At 36.3% G+C, this 21,143-nt stretch overlaps 2 protein-coding genes across 2 annotated transcripts in view; both read left to right on the plus strand.

Moving 5' to 3' along the window:
• LOC129446679 (collagenase 3) overlaps window positions 1–21,143 on the plus strand; it is a 70,213-nt gene that overhangs the window by 22,014 nt on the left and 27,056 nt on the right. The gene's annotated exons all lie outside the window — the stretch shown is intronic.
• On the plus strand, window positions 5,150–8,266 carry LOC141369085 (collagenase 3-like). The gene is made up of 10 exons (XM_073874484.1): window positions 5,150–5,355; window positions 5,489–5,727; window positions 5,936–6,084; window positions 6,590–6,721; window positions 6,815–6,976; window positions 7,058–7,235; window positions 7,333–7,464; window positions 7,538–7,699; window positions 7,776–7,873; window positions 7,975–8,266. Exons 1-10 carry the CDS (start codon window positions 5,254–5,256, stop codon window positions 8,073–8,075), a joined length of 1,455 nt encoding a protein of 484 aa, XP_073730585.1. The 5' UTR covers window positions 5,150–5,253; the 3' UTR covers window positions 8,076–8,266.

Raw genomic sequence — 21,143 nt, forward strand, 5'->3', positions numbered from 1 at the left:
CCGAGTAAAAATGCGGTCGATTCCAAAACGAGAACAAGACCAAGACCGAGACCGGTCTCGAGAACTACAACACTAGTAAACAGTGACTTTCATCACTGGCACTGCATACAAACAATAGATGAGATGTTTTCCTGAAATCATCTGGTGGCCATAGTAAATTGTTAGGGGTGTGTAGGAGGTTGCACAAAAATTATGATTCAAGATGATGCAATGCAAAATAGCTATATAGACAGTTTCAGCAACAACATCATAAACAAACGGCTTATGTGGACTAAGAAGAGGAACTTCCGGTAGACTTCCATAGAATCAATGACAACTATTAATGAGTCCTTTTACACTAATGTTTTTCTAGGGAAATAAATCACAAATAAATGTATAAAATAAATGTATACAATGTCAGCTACAGGTCCTTGAACTCTTGTCTGGCTGGCAAATGTCTCTGCACAGTTAAGATCCATGCTTGTCGTCTTCCCTCCTCTTTAGCAAACCAAAAATACATATATATATTTAAAAATAAAAAATATTACAAAAGGTATTTGTTTTAGAGATCAGTCTAGCAATAGCCAGACCGATAAAAAATACAGATTGGTAATTTACTTCGGTAACACTTTACAATAAGGGTGCACCAATAATCATGAACTCATGCCCAACCAATGCACAGACAATACTGAATTAATGTATTACTAATGATTATCTAAGCTATTCATTAATGATTGCCTCATTAGCAACTAATGAAGAGTCTGTCTGATTAATATATTAGTTCATATATGAATTGTTATTAATTAAATATGTAATTGTGGATTAATTCCATCATCACTTCTTTTATGAACTAAGAGTGTTAATTAATTTGTTAATTACCACAATGATCCAAAGCCTTAAAATTCAACTTCCAGATAATACAGATAAACTAATTTGCATGAACACATTATTAATTACAGCATTAGCAGTGTTGTAACCAACACTATCACTAAATAACGAGTCAACAATGATGTGCCTCAACAAGCAAAGCCACAGCACAATGATACACCTGCAAACCACCAGCTAATGATTTGTTGGTAATTGATGACCATCACTGGAGTTTATAAAAGCTATTTATTAAACACTGTTTCCAAAAACATTGCCAGAAACACATTTCCATAACACACTACATTTAAACACAACACCAAAACATTTACAAAAATAATATAAAATGAAATAATACAAAAAGAAGACTGATCAAAATTAGACAACACGTTCAGATACCTCACAGTTATCCGTATTAATCTGGCACCTGTGCAAATACATAACACAAATGTACATTTTTAAGTCCAGCTGTTTCAGTCTGCCAGTCGTACAAGTAAATGGTAACAAACTCTGATAGACAAAAAAAACATACGCAGACAAATCCAAATTAAACCCTGCGGCTCGTGACGACACATCGATGTCCTAAGACACGAAACGATCGGTTTGTGTGAAAAACAAAACAATATTTATATAATTTTTTACCTCTATCCATTTTTTACACTATCCAGAGCAACACGTGCATTCACTTCATCGTTTTATTCATCAAATGTTTATGGCGGGTTGCAAAACAACTTGATAGGTGCATACCGCCCCCTACTGTATCAGGTGCACGGCATGAGGGCGCTTATAAACTATATGGGGCTCCCGATACAGTAGATGGCAGTGTGCACCTATAAAGTTGTTTCGCAACCCGCCATTAAACATTAGATGAATAAGATGGTGATGTGAAAAATAAACAAAACGGTGATGTGAAGGCACGCGTTGCTCTGGGGTTAGTGTTGTATTAGAGGTAAAAAATTATATAAATACTGTTCGGTTTTTCACACAAACCGATCGTTTAGTGTCTTAGGACATCGATGTGTCGTCACAAGCCGCAGGACTTAATTTGGATTTGTCTGTGCATGTTTTTTTCTCTATCAGAGTTTGTTACCATCCAGCATGTTTTTTTTCTCTATCAGAGTTTGTTACCATCAAATTTTTACGACTGACAGACTGAAACGGTTGGACTTAAAAATGTACATTGTGTTATGTATTAGCACGGGTGCCAGATTAACACAGATATCTGTGAGGTATCTGAACGTGTTGTCTAATTTTGATCAGTCTTCTTTTTGTATTATTTCATTTTATATTATTTTTTATGTTGTGTTTAAATGTAGTGTGTTATGGAAATGTGTTTTTGGCAATGTTTTTGGAAACAGTGTTTAATAAATAGCTTTTATAAACTCTAGTGATGGTCATTAATTATTAATTAATCATTAGCTAATGGTTTGCAAATATATCATTATGTTGTGACTTTACTTGTTGAGGCACATCATTATTAACTCATTATTTAGTAATTGTATTAATTAACACTCTACTAATGCTGTAATTAATAAAGTATTAATGCATATTAGTTTACCTGTATTATAAGGCTTTGGGTCATTGTGGTAATTAACAAATTAATTAACACTATTAGTTCATAAAAGAAGTGATGATGGAATTAATCCACAATTACATATTTAATTAATAACAATTCATATATGAACTAATATATTAATCAGACAGACTCTTCATTAGTTGCTAATGAGGCAATCATTAATGAATAGCTAATGAATAGCTTAGATAATCATTAGTAATACATTAATTCAGTATTATCTGTGCATTAGTTAAGCATGAATTCATGATTATTTGTGCACCCTTATTGTAAAGTGTTACCTTTACTTCAGTTACGCGACAACACCCAAGCCCTTACGAAAATTAACCATGGTTTTACCACAGTTAAAAAAACATGGTTACTGTAGTAAAACCATGCTTAACACAAAATGTCCATTGTTTTAAAAGCAATGTTTTTCAAAAACCATACACTGTAAAAAAAATTCAGTAGAAATTGCAGCTGGATTGTCGTTAATTTACCGTAGATTTAAATATATGTTTTTTACTGGCAACATTTTGTTCAAAGTTAAATAAACATTTAACATTTACAAGTCTTTTTCTTTACAGAGTAAAACTAAAAAAACAGCATCAAGCAAAACATTCTGAGAAACAAAATCTGAAGCAAAAACCAAAAAAAGGTTGATGATGATTTCTGGTTCCCAGAATGCTTTGTATGAGGCTGTTATTGTATAGTTAATATGTACTTGTTAATATTTAAAATTTATTTAACCTTGAACAAACTCTTGCCAATAAATAAGATAAATTAAAATCTAAGGTAAATTACCGGCAACCCAGCTGCAATAACATTGTAATTTCTATGGAATTTTTTTTACAGTGTAGTTAAACCATGGTTACTGTAAAAAAACAGTAATCAATAACCAAAAAAACATTTTACTACACAAAAAAACCCACAATGATTAATTTTCGTAAGGGTGCATCAGATGAAACGGAATGTGGTTAGATTTAGGAAGCTGCCTACAGTGTCTAAATTAAGGTATAAATACTGTCACTGGGACAGTAAAAGGTCCTTATATGTACCATTTAGGTACAAATATACACTACTACTACAAATGTGTGTTTTTAAATGGTACATCCCCAGTGACAGCATTCATGTAAATGCTATTTCTAAGAGTGTAGGTTTTCCTTATCTTAAAGGACAAAACAAGCAGCTGTAATATAATATGTATGGTCAGACGACAGCTTGAATATAAACTAGACAAATGCAGGCCATGTGAATATATTTTTAGTGAAGCAATGTTATTATATTTACTTAAAACAACAGGAAACTTGAATAAAAACATGAATAAAACCATCACATTAAATAAAGCATGTAGAAGTGAATATAAGTATTTTTCTATCAAACTATCACATATTTACTGCCATCTCAACACAGCTGTGGATGGATTACGTGTGTTTGTAAACCTTTGCCTGTTTATTGGACTTTGTTTATGGATTACCCTGTTAATGGATTCATTTCAATAAATGATTGCGTTTGGATCCGCCACCTTGTCTTGCCTTGCCTTGCTTCAACGTATTATTTTCATATAAAAGGTGAAACGCATATGCATCATTTTGCTTTGTGCTGCAACATAACTGCATAACTGTTTACTTACAAAAAACATCACTTTTCTGATAAATTATGGATTATAAATATAAAAAATAGTAAATGGTTTTGATAGTAAAAGGTCATGGATTATTACTATTTTACACTTTTACAAAAGAATGCTGAGAAATTTGACACAACCATGGGTTGAAACATGGACATTGTCAGTGTTAATTTAAGCCGGTAGTTGGGCTTGTCCATATTTTACATTTATATAAAAAATACAACATATTTTAGAATGAATTATTTATAAAAACACAAATAAACCGATTAAAAATGTTTCATTGTGTCTCACAATTATGGCCATATAACTCAGATAAAACACAATTATATATAGCCATCATAACTGCCATCATAACTGAGCACCACATGGTAATATTAACTGGCATACCTGCATTTGGCCAAATCATAGTATACTTAGTTTCCTGCACACAGAAAAATCCATTATATTCAGACAACCTCAGTGTAAAAAGTTGTATGTCATGTCAACATTTGTGAATATTTGTATATTTGTTGTGAATTCAGGACACTGCAGAGAAAATAAAATGAGTTATTTCAGAAATTAGGTCAATGTTGTTTGTGTTTAAAAAAAGGAATTACATTTGTAAAGTTATAAATAAAAGTGATTTTTATTTTTTAAGAAACTAGGTCAATGTTTGTGTTATTAATAAAGATGATTAGAAATACCATGTAATCACTTTTATTTATAACTTTAAAAATACTGTGTAAAGTTATAAATAAAAGTGATTACACAGTTTTTTATGTTACAAACAAAAGTGACTTTTTTATCTTATTTAAGTGACAGCATTTTATTTTATAAATAAACTTTTTCACAGTCTTTATGTCATAATAAAATGTTTTCATAAATAAAATCTGACATTGTAAATAAAAGTTTTTTCACGGTTGTTTTTGTTATACATGAAAGTCATTACAGTATTTTTAATAATAAAAATTACATATATATTGATATTTATATTTATACAAGCGAACCCTTGGGTAAGTTAAAAGTCTTGGTCAAGTGTATAAATTTGATGTATTATTTTAATAGGTTAAATCACTTATGTGTTCATATGTTATCTTATTTGGTCAAACGGTGTCATTTCCATGATTTTGTTGGTGGTACTGTAGGTGTGAATGTGACTCATTCTTGTCTTGCACAATCGCTTGATCGGTTGTGTATTTAAGACAGGAGCACAACACGACCAGCATCAGTTTCTTGAATCAGAAACAACAAGATGACCTGCTACAAGCTCTGCATTCTCATCTCTTTGGTGGTCGTTGGCTACTCCAACCCAATACCGCCACCTATTGATGAAAAAGATGTGACTATGGCTGAGGTAATACTCATACTTTGAAATTACTAAATTACTAATTCATTTCCTATCATCTAGTTTTTCTAATTTACATCATGGGACATTTGTGTAAAAAAGCTTTTTATTCAGTTTGAAAACTATCTTACTTATTTTACAGAGTTTTCTGAAAAAGTTGTACCCCCTGCCGGAGGGGCTCTCTGACGGTACTCAACGCTCCAGTTCAATGAGTCTGAGGCTGAAGGAGATGCAAACTTTTTATGGACTTAAAGTAACAGGAAATCTGAATGAAGAGACACTGAACATGATGAAGCAGCCACGCTGTGGTGTTCCAGATGTTGCGGCATATTCCGTTTCTAGAGTGGACTACAAATGGAAAACAAACGACCTGACCTACAGGTAAGAAACACCAGATTTAAACACAAAACCTAGTGAAATAACCAGCTTGGACTAAAACAAATTATCAAGCCGGTTTATACTGGATCACCAGCAGTCCTGACTTGGTAAAGCTATTCTACCAGCATAATCTTTCTGGTGATAAAAGAAGGCTTGATGGTAAATCAGCAAGGAAAATTTGTTAACATTTACGTTGTTGTCTTTATTTTAGAATTGAGAACTACACACCTGATATGAGGAAAGCTGATGTGGATGCTGCAATTCAAAAAGCCCTGCAGGTGTGGTCAGATGTTACTCCCCTCAGATTCACTCGTATCTTCAGTGGAACCGCTGATATCATGATCTCCTTTTCAGTTAGAGGTCAGTTTATTAATCTTAACATCACTAAAATAACAACAATTTCATACAGATTTCTTACACTGTAAAATTTTTTTGGGTTGTTTTAACTCATGGATGTGTAAATTATGTACAAACCCAATCGTTGGGTTATAAATAAACTTACCTGTATGTTGGATTGTTTCAACCCACTGGTTGGGTCAAATGTGGCATGAATAATGTCCAAGTGAGTATATGTCTATGTGTTTTATATAACACAATTCATTCAAAATTATCTTCAGGTAAACAAACAAATTTAAAATGAAATGAAAAAAGTAAAAATTAAATAATACAAATAGTTGAGAAAATCAGTCTATTATTATTGGGTCAAATATCTGCACACATAATATTTAAGAAAGTTTCAAATGTTTTAGACAAAACACAGTGGCACATATCAAATGTATTTCGCAATAGTTACTTACATGTAGAGAAATATTTTGTAAATGTTTTATAACATGATAATTAAAACCAAATCTCTGCTTGTTTCCAGACCATGGTGACGGTTCCCCCTTTGATGGGCCAAATAATTTTCTAGCTCACGCCTTCTTTCCGTATCCGTATAATGATATTGGTGGTGATGCCCATTTTGATGATGATGAGGACTTCACCAAATCCAATAAAGGTGAGTATTTTATTTGATAAAACCTTTAATGCTGCCAGTACACCAATTTCTGGAACAAAAATAAAACTTATTTTCTGCTTCTCATATTTTTAGGGTACAATTTGTTCCTGGTGGCTGCTCATGAGTTTGGACACTCATTGGGTCTTCAACATTCCCAGGATCCAGGTGCGCTGATGTATCCCAACTACGTCTACAGAGATGTCAATACTTTCGCCCTCCCTCAAGATGATGTCAACGGTATCCAGTATCTTTATGGTAAGTTGTTATAATCATTAATGGTGATCCAAAATTGAAAAAAAAAATCTTACACTTAGGCCAACCGATTTTGTCAAACAGGCCCTAACTCTGATGAAACACCCGAGGAAACACCTGATGAAACATCTGAGGAAACACCTGATAAAACACCGGATAAATACCCACCCACAGCACCCAGCACTCCAGACAAATGTAATCCTAACCTGGTTCTTGATGCTGTCACCATGTTCAGAGGAGAGATAATGTTTTTCAAGGGCAGGTAAACAGAGACTGAAATGCTTTGCAATATCCAACGTCTGACTTTATGAGCTTAGACAAGTCAGATCTGAACTGCTGGTGTCTGACTTTTGTTACAGCTTCTTCTGGCGCAGTTATCCATTGAGTAACACAGTTGAGCATCATCTCATCAAAGCCTTCTGGCCTGAGATTCCAGATAACATTGATGCAGCATTCGAGAGCCCATCGGACGACAAAGTTTACCTTTTTAAAGTTATAAACCTTAAAACCATAACCTGTATGATTAGGAAATGTAAGATATATCATTTAGAAATGTTGTCATGCAGGTGAAAAGGTTTGGGCTCTCTATGGCTATGATTTGGCACGAGGATATCCTAAGGATCTCAGCAGCTTCGGTTTGCCAAATGAGGTGAAGAAAGTTGACGCTGCGCTCTATGATGAGGAGACCAACAAAATCCTGTTTTTTGCTGACAATAAGATTTATAGGTAAGTAAATCACTTTAACAGTCTAATAATCATTTTTAAGAATCTTCAAGTAATAGGAGGATTGATTATTTTGTAGTTACGATGAGATGACACGGAGAATGGATGAAGGCTATCAGGTGAAAGATGTGTTCCCAGGAATGACAGGGAAGGTGACGGCGGCCTTCCAGTACAGAGGTACACATAAAAAAACTGAAAATCACAAATCTGTTTAGCAAATCCTTAATGATGACTTATCCAACCCTATATTTACATTTTGTATTTTATTGTTATTTCAGGTTTCATGTATCTCTTCAGTGGATCCAAAATGTTTGAGTTTGAATCCTATTACAAGACGCTGTTCCGTGTCCTGGACAACAACTATTTTCTGCCCTGCTAGTCAGTTTTTTAAAGCACAGCAATGCTCTATCAGCCTGAAGGAAATCCAGAACCTACCAGTATTTTTAAGGCTTAAGTAAATTATTGAGTATTTTTTATTTAACTTATTAACTTAAGGTTATTTATTTTTACAAAAAAATGAATTGTCATTCATCTGTATTTATTAGAAAGTTGTTAGTGGATGAGACGTAGTAGCCTTTAAAAGTTGTTTACAGAAAAACAAAACTTTTGTGTATGTGTGTTTAAATGCTTTTGCAATTATTTAAAATAAATTGCTTCATCTGAATATTATGTGACTCATTTATTTATAATTTAAAATCTGAACTAAATTAATTTGAATGTTCTTAGGTGTTTTATCTTACAGCATGCGCATGACTTATTTTTAACACATTTATTTATTGATGGTCTCATAAGAAACTACTACTGACAATTTAATTGAACTGAAAATGCTTCAAATAGTTACTACAGACAAAACATACTAACTGCAGCATGTAAAAAAACTGCAGGATGTCAGAGATAACATTATAAAGGGATTTGGCATGTTTATTTACTGACAGTTACTTAAAAATAATTGCTGTTGTAGGAGTACAAGAAACCTTACAATGTGTGATGGAGCACTTTAAAACCTTTATTTGATAAAGCTGAACAGTTGGGAAATCCAAATGTGTGTGATGAATCATACGTTGTGTTGAATAATGTGTTGTATTTGCATGGAAGGAACGGGCATTCAGTGCCCTGGGCTGGTCACCTTGGCCGCCAGAAAACATATGCACGCATATCATCACGTTTTCACTGGCCAACACTGTTTACTGATGTAAACATATTGCAACACATGTTCCATCTGCCAAAAGAGCAGTGTTGTATCTCAGCGGGGTAGAGCTCCCCTGCAACCTCTCCCTGTTATCTCTGTTCCTTTCAGACGCATTGCGATGGACATTGTCGGACCATTGGAAAAGAGCAGTACAGGATATCAGTACATCTTGGTGGTCAGCGATTATGCAACACGATACCCAGAAGCTTTCCCACTACGATCGATCACAACAGCCAAGGTAATTCATGCTCTCATCCAGTTATTCTCTAGGGTGGGAATACCCGACGAGATCCTGACAGACCAAGGCACAAATTTCACCTCAAAGCTGATGGGACAGCTGAATCGACAATTGGGCATCACCGCCATAAGAACAACTCCTTATCATCCCCAGACAGATGGCCTGGTGGAGAGATTCAACCAGACTTTGAAATGCATTCTGAGGAAGTTTGTGGCAGACACAGAGAAGTACCCCAAGCGTCAACTGGCTTCTCACCGTTTGAACTCTTGTACGGCTGACAAGTGCAAGGACCCCTAGACCTACTGAGAACGAGTTGGGAGGGTTCTGCATCTAAACCTGGAGAGAGAGGTATCGTCCAGTATGTGCTAGAGATGCGAGATCGGCTGGAGCGGAATAGAGAAGAGGCAAGGGAGAACCTACAAGAGGCGCAAAGAGCACAAAAGAGTTGGTACGACCAGAATGCAAGGAACCGAGAGTACAAGCCAGGACAAAAGGTACTACTCCTATTACCTACGTCATCAAATAAATTGCTGGCCAAGTGGCAGGGTCCATACAATGTGATCCGGAAGATGGGGCCAGTAACCTACGAAGTCTATCACCCTGATAAAGGCAAGACCAAGCAAACATACCACGTGAACCTACTGAAAGAGTGGAAGGAGCCAACTGGAAAGACGTCTGAAAAGTCACTGCTGGTGCGGAAGGTGGAGAGTGTGGAGGATGATGCTGCAGAGTCCAGAGTGGAGCAGAGAGCGTCTGTGGTGGATCTGAGTCACCTAAAGGACCTCAAGCAACGAGACCTGCAACAGCTACTGAACCAGTTTCCTGAGATGTTCCGTCAGAGGCCTGGGCGGACGGAGCTGGCACATCACACCATCCACTTATCTGATCCGACACCTTCAAGACAGCGGCCTTACAGAGTACCAGAGCGGCTAGTCGAACCACTAAAGGAGGAGGTCACAGTTATGAGAGAGCTTGGAGTGATAGAGCCTTCTTCAAGTGAGTGGAGCAGTCCGGTAGTGATCGTACCGAAGAAGGATGGGTCGTTACGGATCTGCATTGATTTCAGGAGATTGAACAGCCAATCTAAATTTGATGCCTACCCAATGCCTAGAGTGGATGACCTTCTGGAAAGAATAGGTAAGGCACAGTACATCACCACGTTGGACCTGTGTAAGGGGTACTGGCAGGTACCCTTAGATCCAGCTTCAAGGCCCTACACCGCGTTCCGCACACCTCTAGGACTATTCCAGTTCACGGTCCTGCCATTTGGCCTGCATGGGGCACCGGCGACCTTTCAGAGGTTAATGGACAAGGTGCTTGAAGGATGTGAAGAGTGGTCTGCAGCATACCTAGACGATGTGGTCATCTACAGTCATTCATGGGGTGAGCATCTAAAACATATAGAAAGAACTCTAAAGAAGATTCAAGAAGCAGGTTTGACGTTAAACGTTGACAAGTGTAACTGGGCGAAAGAAGAAACTTGTTACCTGGGTTACCAACTGGGAAGGGGACAGCTGCGTCCTCAAGTGGACAAAGTGGAAGCGATTTGACGGAGCCCCAGACCAACCACAAAGAAAGAGGTGAGGTCTTTCTTGGGTCTTGCTGGGTGGTACCGAAGATTTATCCCTGAATTTGCTGCCATCGCTGTGCCACTAACGAACCTGCTAGGGAAAAACATCAAAAACCCAATACCCTGGACCGAAGATACTGAAGTGGCGTTCAGGACCCTGAAAGACAAGATGTGTGCCAACCCAGTACTCCAGAGTCCCGATTTCACCCAGCGGTTCCTGGTCCAGGTAGATGCCTCAGCAACAGGAGTAGGGGCAGTCTTGGTCCAGGGCGAAGCGGGGCGAGAGTTACCAGTGCTTTACTTAAGCCGGAAGTTGTTGCCTCGAGAGACCAGATACTCAGCGGTGGAAAAGGAGTGCCTAGCCATCAAGTGGAGTCTGGATAGCCTCCGCTATTATCTCCTAGGGCGGGAGTTTGACCTGGAAACAGACCATCGAGCCCTGACCTGGCTGCATACAATGAAGGACAGAAATTCCAGGGTGACAAGGTGGTACCTCAATCTCCAACCCTACAACTTCAAGGTACGACATCGACCAGGGAAGCAAAATGTGGTCGCCGACTACCTGTCTCGTTTCCCGGCCAGTACGCGGCTTGGAGAGGGGGAAGGTAATGTGATGGAGCATGATCGCCAACCACGCTGAGCAGGCAACACTGGCGCACACACACATACATACACGCACATACACCGCATACACTTACCTTAATTATACTCCGATTCGGCGGCGGGTGCACACGAAGCCGATTCACATGGACATTTCACTCATCAACATTTCCCCCAGTTAATCCTGTTACTTCATACACATGCACACACTTTGTTTTGTTTGTTTGTTTGGTTTGTTTGTTTAGCCAGCCTTCCGGGATGGGATGCTGCGCCGGCGAACCTGAGCGATTGAGCGGCACACGCTTATGACGTCACAGAGTGTGCCGCGCCGGCGCAGTATTCGCGAAGGTTGGCAGAGTCCATTATGTTTGTATATAGGGGGGTGTTGTTTTTGTATGTCATTGTTAAAGGGGCTATGTGTTAAATTATGTTTTTAATATGTGTCAAATAGATGTTTTGTTATGTGTATATAATGTCATGTTTATGTGTTTAAACTTACTGGATCTGAGTTTAATGGCAATTTAAAATACTTACCTGGATACTTACCTGGTTATGGGAACTCCCATTGAAGGGGAGGAGTCTGGCTCTATAAAGAGGGAGGCCAGACTCACAATCAGGACTTGTTTACCAAGTCGACCGGAGTGAGTGGTTGTGGAGACGTTGCTATCAATATATTGTGAATATTTAGTTGTGTATATTTTTCGTCATTGTTTTGTTTTATTTAGTTTTTGGGTTTTGGTTTCTACACTTGTAAATATAAATATATCACCTTGGTTTTTCTCCTGATTCAATGTAAATAAACTTCACTTTGTACAAGAGTACAGTTGCGGTCTGAGCCATCATTTTTGTTTTGTGGATTTTTTCTTTATTTTTTGGGACTTACCCACGTCAAAGGTGAACCGCTGGTGTTCACTTTGTCACACAATGTTTTACATCTTTTTATTGAACAACAGCGTTACAATCAGGGCCGCATTAACACTGTAAGGGGCCCCTGGGCTTTACCCTTTTGTGTGGCCCTTCATCCACCAGAATTGCAGCCTACATTCACACAATCTTTATAATAACCCTGCTGAAAAAACAGCATCAAACCAGCATGGGAATTATGCTGGTCTATGCTGGTTAAGCTGGTGGTCTCCACCAGCACCAAAACACAACATATGCTGGTCTTGCTGGTATGACCAGCATGGGATGCTGGTGCTAATGCTGGTTTGGTGCTTGTTTAGCTGGTGCTAATGCTGGTGCTGGCTTAGCTGGTGTTCACTAGCAAACCAGCACCAAAACACAACATATGCTGGTCTTGCTGGTATGCTGTTTTTTTAGCAGGGCACTAAGTGCAAGTTGTCAGGCTTTTATTTTGCTGGAATAAATGCAATAACAAAATATTAAAACCATATCAGAATTCCCACAATATACACAAATATCACTGCATAACATAGTCCTAGCTAGAGGTGACCAGAATAGTTTAAGATTCGATGCTTTGACAGGAGAAGCCTGATTCGACTACTGCACAGTCAATCGTCGCAGTTCTGTTATAAAATGAGGATCATTTAATTTTGGCTGTATAAGAGTGCACATTATCTGATTTCACATATAACAGCTTTCTCCCAATATAAAAAAATATACAGCCTATTATGATAATACTACGTAAATAATATGTGAAAAAGTAGCTTTCAATAAATATTTTTAAAGTCTGTTAATAACCTAAATCAAGTGACAGGGCTACACATCCATATCCAGAAACCATTGCAAAGTCTCTTTGTTTCTGCTATTTAAAAGACAAAACAGGAAATTCTATACTTTCGTTATTTTAAATTTTATTTTAATATTTCTTTATTTTTATTTAATTTATAGATTACTTAGTGTTATCTGATATTTGTGGCTTGTGTTTTATTCCCCTGCGCATTTAATCATTTTGCACCCATGTTCTGCACCTTATTGATTCTGACTTCATTTTGTTTTTATCTTTTATTAATTATAAAGGTAAATTCTGATCTAATTTAAGTTCTGTAAGTTTTGGATTGCTTTCCGTTGTGTCGATGTTGCGCTGTTGCATGCTGTCACATTCAATATAGCGGAACGCGCTTGGTGTTCTGCGTGATCATATTTACGTGTTCATCAAACTAAACATCAAAAAACAGATTTTTTTCGACAAGTATAAGTTTTAAAATGTATTTAAAAAGGTTGCTTAACTTGTCAAAAGTTTAGCTACAAAACAGGTAAGCCATTTTTTTTATTATTTAATTTCGGTGATGACACCGAATATAAATATCTCTACCGAATCTGACACAATTGTCTCTCTTGTGATTTAATATTTTAATATTAATATAACTTTCAAATGATAGAAAAGAGATTCCTGAAACAAATGTTCATCATCAGGTGTTTCAAGTGAATACAGAGATGATCAAAGTGAAAGTAAGCAATCAGATATTTCTGTGCAAAATAATAAAGCATATACAGTGTCTATGAAATGATTAATTTCAGTGTTTTCTTGGTTATAAATGAACCGTTTAAGGAATTGTATACAAAGCTTGTCTTTATAATTTACAGTAACCAATTATATGTAATTTCTCGTCTTTTATTTCCTTGCCACGCTAAATCTCAAAATGAAATAAGATCGCTGAACTTAGCCATGGCTTCCGAGGCAGAATCTAATTTGTTATTTATTAGATTTAGTTATCAAAAATGTTTTGTGTTATATCTTTGTGGGTTGTTCTGTACATCTTGGCTTTAAAATGTTACGAGGAATCATTTATTGATTACACGTTGTCTTTCATATTAAGATAAAAACGCGTCCTCAGTTTCGTCTTTGTTCATCAGAAATGCAATAATGGATATTTCAGACAGAAATTTTAAAAAGCTCACTAATGATTGCAGGGTAGCCTACAGTAAGTGAGAGATTTTCTTGCGCAGGAACTGCATTCACGGACGGACATTCAAAGCAAAGCGATTAAGCATAATTTTAAAGGGAGTATCAACTTTTTATAAAATGCGGTTGTCCTTTTTTTCCGGCATCTCGGGGCCCTTTCCAGCCCGAGGCCCTGGGCTTAAGCCCAGGTAAGCCCATGCATTAATGCGGCCCTGGTTACAATATACAGTATAATGTAATATAACATTATGTATAAGAAATGCCTGCAGAGGGCGCCAACGGCCTAGTGATTATTTAACTTTAATTTGAAATCAAATTTGAGCTCACAGGATTACATTTGACCAAAGGACATTTAAATCCACTTTTAAAGATGTGACTGTGCCAAAAATGGCTAAAACTAGGCTAAAAATGACTTGTCCAACAGCTTATGTAGTCTCCTTCGAATAAGTTATGACCGGGATGCAGTTTTGGACTTATGTTTTTTTTTTTTTAGCTAATCATCTCCATTCGTAAATTGTTTGACATTTGTCTCATCAGCTGGCATCCCCATCGTTGCGCCAAGGGCTACAATGATGTCAGGAGACGGGGGAATCCCAAGCTTGCCAGCATAAATTAGGCACGCCGTGTAACGGTAGGTGGATCTGCCTCTACACATGACCTGACGCCAGCAGAGGACATCGCTGCGTCCACCCTCACCGCTGAAAGGGTTTGGGGGATTTAAAATCGGACCCAAGAAACGCAAGCAAGGTCCAACCCCAAAGTACACTTACAAATCAAGTTCATATACTTTAAGGTTTCTTATGAAAACATTTTAATTATTATTTACATAAAATAAATGTAATACAGCCACACAACAAACTTATGAAAATATTTTATTCGTTATTTGCATGAGAATTTTTTAACGCAGCCACACAATAAATAAAAACTATCACCACAATGCTCACCACTATGATTTTCCTTATCTCATGTGTTAATATTTTTTATTGTAACAATTTATGATTTGCAAAAATAACTGTTGCATCTGTGTAGATTAGATAAGCAAAGTGTGTGCGCGTTGTGCACGCTATACATTATGGTAAAGCATGCGCCCTTAAAATAGCATAATGAACCACGCGCAACGCGGCACTAACTTTAGACTAGTTTTTTTTGGTCAGTGGCGCAATTGTTTTTTGAAACTGCAAAATAGCATCAGGGATGGTTTGCGCAGGAACACGCCTCCTTTTTTGCGCTGAACCGCCCAGGGAGCGCAAGTTCATTCCCTAGTTTGCCGGCGTGCGTCTGTGGAGGGAAAAACCCGCCGGTGCAAAATACGAATGATACATGCGTCACTGACAAAAGGGCTTTTCACACCTGAAATTGTTAACCCTGGGTTATTCTAAACCCAGGGTTAACGGAATCCTGGGTTATTTTTTTCATGTTTCACACTGTTCAAACTTAACCAGGGGTTTAGAGATAACCCTGGGTATTCATAATTTGACGTTTCACACTGTGCATTCCTAAACCCTGGGTCAGGAGTCTCCAACCCAGTTTCAACACACCTGTCTGTAATTATCAATTCGAATCATAACATTCTAACCCTGCTTCGTTTCACACTGCATGCGTTTGGCACCACAATGCAGGGTTAACACCACAAATGCGGTGCTAACCCTGCTTCAGAGCAGGGTTTCTTAACCCTGGGTAAAAAGCGGTGCTAACACCGCTTTCAAATTACAGGTGTGAAACGCTCCTTAACCCAGGGTTAAAAGCGGGGTTTAGAATGAAGATAACCCAGGGTTAAGCGCAGTGTGAAAACCCCTGTCAATTGCGCTGGGTGCAAGATAGGGCCCCTTGTCTGTTTGTGTGTGTGTGTGTGTGTGTGTGTATGCCATCAGAGAAGTTGATAAAATAATCAAAGGCATTGCAGATATGTGGGAACCATTTATTCTGAACTGTCTTTTCATGGCTTGCCATCCACTTAACACAATGCAAGTGTTTTTAGTAATAAAATTCTCATTGGGAGAAACTTAAACAATGCTTAAACAATGCCAACATCATCTGCCAAAACTGAATAAACTGCATAAAATTAATGATAAAAAATAATCAGATGTGGTCTTGACCGGTCTTGAAATAAAATTCCGAGTCCTCTTTGTCTGAGACTGAGACGAGACCGAGTAAAAATGCGGTCGATTCCAAAACGAGAACAAGACCAAGACCGAGACCGGTCTCGAGAACTACAACACTAGTAAACAGTGACTTTCATCACTGGCACTGCATACAAACAATAGATGAGATGTTTTCCTGAAATCATCTGGTGGCCATAGTAAATTGTTAGGGGTGTGTAGGAGGTTGCACAAAAATTATGATTCAAGATGATGCAATGCAAAATAGCTATATAGACAGTTTCAGCAACAACATCATAAACAAACGGCTTATGTGGAGTAAGAAGAGGAACTTCCGGTAGACTTCCATAGAATCAATGACAACTATTAATGAGTCCTTTTACACTAATGTTTTTCTAGGGAAATAAATCACAAATAAATGTATAAAATAAATGTATACAATGTCAGCTACAGGTCCTTGAACTCTTGTCTGGCTGGCAAATCTCTCTGCACAGTTAAGATCCATGCTTGTCGTCTTCCCTCCTCTTTAGCAAACCAAAAATATATATATATATTTAAAAATAAAAAATATTACAAAAGGTATTTGTTTTAGAGATCAGTCTAGCAATAGCCAGACCGATAAAAAATACAGATTGGTAATTTACTTCGGTAACACTTTACAATAAGGGTGCACTAATAATCATGAATTCATGCTTAACTAATGCACAGATAATACTGAATTAATGTATTACTAATGATTATCTAAGCTATTCATTAGCTATTCATTAATGATTGCCTCGTTAGCAACTGATGAAGAGTCTGTCTGATTGATGTATTAGTTTATGTATGAATTGTTATTAATTAAGTGTGTGGTTGTGGATTGATTCCATCGTCACTTCTTTTATGAACTAGTAGTGTTGATTAGTTTGTCGGTTGCCACAATGATCCAAAGCCTTAAAATTCAACTTCCAGATAATACAGATAAACTAATTTGCATGAATACATTATTAATTACAGCATTAGTAGTGTTGTAATTAATAATATTACTAAATAATGAGTTAATAATGATGTGCCTCAACAAGTAAAGTCACAACATAATGATATATTTGCAAACCATTAGCTAATGATTTATTAATAATTAATGACCATCACTAGAGTTTATAAAAGCTATTTATTAAACACTGTTTCCAAAAACATTGCCAGAAACACATTTCCATAACACACTACACTCAAACACAACATCAAAACATTTACAAAAACAATATAAAATGAAATAATACAAAAAGAAGACTGATCAAAATTAGACAACACGTTCAGATACCTCACAGTTATCCGTATTAATCTGGCACCTGTGCAAATACATAACACAAATGTACATTTTTAAGTCCAGCTGTTTCAGTCTGCCAGTCGTACAAGTAAATGGTAACAAACTCTGATAGACAAAAAAAACATACGCAGACAAATCCAAATTAAACCCTGCGGCTCGTGACGACACATCGATGTCCTAAGACACGAAACGATCGGTTTGTGTGAAAAACAAAACAATATTTATATAATTTTTTACCTCTATCCATTTTTTACACTATCCAGAGCAACACGTGCATTCACTTCATCGTCTTATTCATCAAATGTTTATGGCGGGTTGCAAAACAACTTGATAGGTGCATACCGCCCCCTACTGTATCAGGTGCACGGCATGAGGGCGCTTATAAACTATATGGGGCTCCTGATACAGAAGATGGCAGTGTGCACCTATAAAGTTGTTTCGCAACCCGCCATTCAGTGTTGCCAGGTTTGCGGTTTTCCCGCACAATTGGGCTATTTTGAAAATACAGTTGCGGGAAAAAATTCGGAGCTGCGGGTTGCGGTTTTTTGGGCTAGTTTTATAATGTGCCGCGGCCACGAAAATGTTTATCTGTAGACTTATAAAATGAACGTTCTTTATTTTCCTAATGTGCATTAATGCCATAAGCAATACATGTCAACCCAAGGACATCTGCAGCGTCAGGAAGTCAGTGGAAAAGTGAGTGGAGCTTTTTGCTCTTAATATCACGTCAGGAACAAGAAATTACCTTACGTAAGGAGATACGTCTATACTGAGAGGATATTTACAGACCACGTGAACCCATCTTTGTATGATCTTTTCAAGTTAAATAGAACATTTTAAATATGTAGATAGTATGTTAAAAGGGCAGAGTTCATACTGTCTCAATATAGCACGGTTGGGTACACTAAGATGTACTTAAGATAATCTTAAGAAGTACTAAAGTAGATTTTTTTGTGAAAATAGAGCACCGTAAGTGCATTAAGAAAATTTTCTTCTGCATGTAAAGTACATTAAAAGCAATAGTAAGAGTTTATTTTAGAGCCTTTGTTGTTATCCCGGAGGTTTCAACTGTGATTGGACAAATGTAAAAATTGGGCTAGTTTTCATTTCTTTTGGGCGGGTTTTAAGTTATCATTGGGCTGGAAATTTTTCTTGGACCTGGCAACCCTGCCGCCATTAAACATTAGATGAATAAGACGGTGATGTGAAAAATAAACAAAACGGTGATGTGAATGCACGTGTTGCTCTGGGGATAGTGTTGTATTAGAGGTAAACAATTATATAAATACTGTTCGGTTTTTCACACAAACCGATCGTTTAGTGTCTTAGGACATCGATGTGTCGTCACAAGCCGCAGGACTTAATTTGGATTTGTCTGTGCATGTTTTTTTCTCTATCAGAGTTTGTTACCATCCAGCATGTTTTTTTTCTCTATCAGAGTTTGTTACCATCAAATTTTTACGACTGACAGACTGAAACGGTTGGACTTAAAAATGTACATTGTGTTATGTATTAGCACGGGTGCCAGATTAACACAGATATCTGTGAGGTATCTGAACGTGTTGTCTAATTTTGATCAGTCTTCTTTTTGTATTATTTCATTTTATATTATTTTTTATGTTGTGTTTAAATGTAGTGTGTTATGGAAATGTGTTTTTGGCAATGTTTTTGGAAACAGTGTTTAATAAATAGCTTTTATAAACTCTAGTGATGGTCATTAATTATTAATTAATCATTAGCTAATGGTTTGCAAATATATCATTATGTTGTGACTTTACTTGTTGAGGCACATCATTATTAACTCATTATTTAGTAATTGTATTAATTAACACTCTACTAATGCTGTAATTAATAAAGTATTAATGCATATTAGTTTACCGGTATTAAGGTTTTGGGTCATTGTGGTAATTAACAAATTAATTAACACTATTAGTTCATAAAAGAAGTGATGATGGAATTAATCCACAATTACATATTTAATTAATAACAATTCATATATGAACTAATATATTAATCAGACAGACTCTTCATTAGTTGCTAATGAGGCAATCATTAATGAATAGCTAATGAATAGCTTAGATAATCATTAGTAATACATTAATTCAGTATTATCTGTGCATTAGTTAAGCATGAATTCATGATTATTTGTGCACCCTTATTGTAAAGTGTTACCTTTACTTCAGTTACGCGACAACACCCAAGCCCTTACGAAAATTAACCATGGTTTTACCACAGTTAAAAAAACATGGTTACTGTAGTAAAACCATGCTTAACACAAAATGTCCATTGTTTTAAAAGCAATGTTTTTCAAAAACCATACACTGTAAAAAAAATTCAGTAGAAATTGCAGCTGGATTGTCGTTAATTTACCGTAGATTTAAATATATGTTTTTTACTGGCAACATTTTGTTCAAAGTTAAATAAACATTTAACATTTACAAGTCTTTTTCTTTACAGAGTAAAACTAAAAAAACAGCATCAAGCAAAACATTCTGAGAAACAAAATCTGAAGCAAAAAACAAAAAAAGGTTGATGATGATTTCTGGTTCCCAGAATGCTTTGCATGAGGCTGTTATTGTATAGTTTTATTCTGTAAAGATTGTTAATATTTAAAATTTATTTAACTTTGAACAAACTCTTGCCAATAAATAAGATAAATTAAAATCTAAGGTAAATTACCGGCAACCCAGCTGCAATAACATTGTAATTTCTATGGAATTTTTTTTACAGTGTAGTTAAACCATGGTTACTGTAAAAAAAACAGTAATCAATAACCAAAAAAACATTTTACTACACAAAAAAACCCACAATGATTAATTTTCGTAAGGGTGCATCAGATGAAACGGAATGTGGTTAGATTTAGGAAGCTGCCTACAGTGTCTAAATTAAGGTATAAATACTGTCACTGGGACAGTAAAAGGTCCTTATATGTACCATTTAGGTACAAATATACACTACTACTACAAATGTGTGTTTTTAAATGGTACATCCCCAGTGACAGCATTCATGTAAATGCTATTTCTAAGAGTGTAGGTTTTCCTTATCTTAAAGGACAAAACAAACAGCTGTAATATAATATGTATGGTCAGATGACAGCTTGAATACAAAGTAGACAAATGCAGGTCATGTGAATATATACATTTTTAGTGAAGCAATGATTTTATTTTATTTACTTAAAACAACAGGAAACTTGAATAAAAACATGAATAAAACCATCACATTAAATAAAGCATGTAGAAGTGAATATAAGTATTTTTCTAACAAACTATCACATATTTACTGCCATCTCAACACAGCTGTGCATTACGTTTGTTTGTAAACCTTTGCCTGTTTATTGGACTTTGTTTATGGATTACCCTGTTAATGGATAAATTTCAATAAATGATTGCGTTTGGATCCGCCACCTTGTCTTGCCTTGCCTTGCTTCAACATATTATTTTCATTTCATATAAAAGGTGAAATGCATATGCACACCCATCATTTTGCTTTGTAAGCTGCAACATAACTGCATAACTGTTTACTTACAAAAAACATCACTTTTCTGATAAATTATGGATTATAAATATAAAAAATAGTAAA

The sequence above is a fragment of the Misgurnus anguillicaudatus genome, chromosome 12 (assembly GCF_027580225.2).
Source record: "Misgurnus anguillicaudatus chromosome 12, ASM2758022v2, whole genome shotgun sequence".
In the NCBI taxonomy this organism is placed as follows: domain Eukaryota; kingdom Metazoa; phylum Chordata; class Actinopteri; order Cypriniformes; family Cobitidae; genus Misgurnus; species Misgurnus anguillicaudatus.

Coding starts and splice junctions, on each gene's coding strand:
- LOC141369085 (XM_073874484.1), top strand. CDS start 5,254: ATGACCTGCTACAAGCTCTGCATTCTCATCTCTTTGGTGGTCGTTGGC. Junction 5,728..5,935: donor ACAAACGACCTGACCTACAG/GTAAGAAACACC, acceptor TCTTTATTTTAG/AATTGAGAACTACACACCTG. Junction 6,977..7,057: donor CGGTATCCAGTATCTTTATG/GTAAGTTGTTAT, acceptor TTTGTCAAACAG/GCCCTAACTCTGATGAAACA.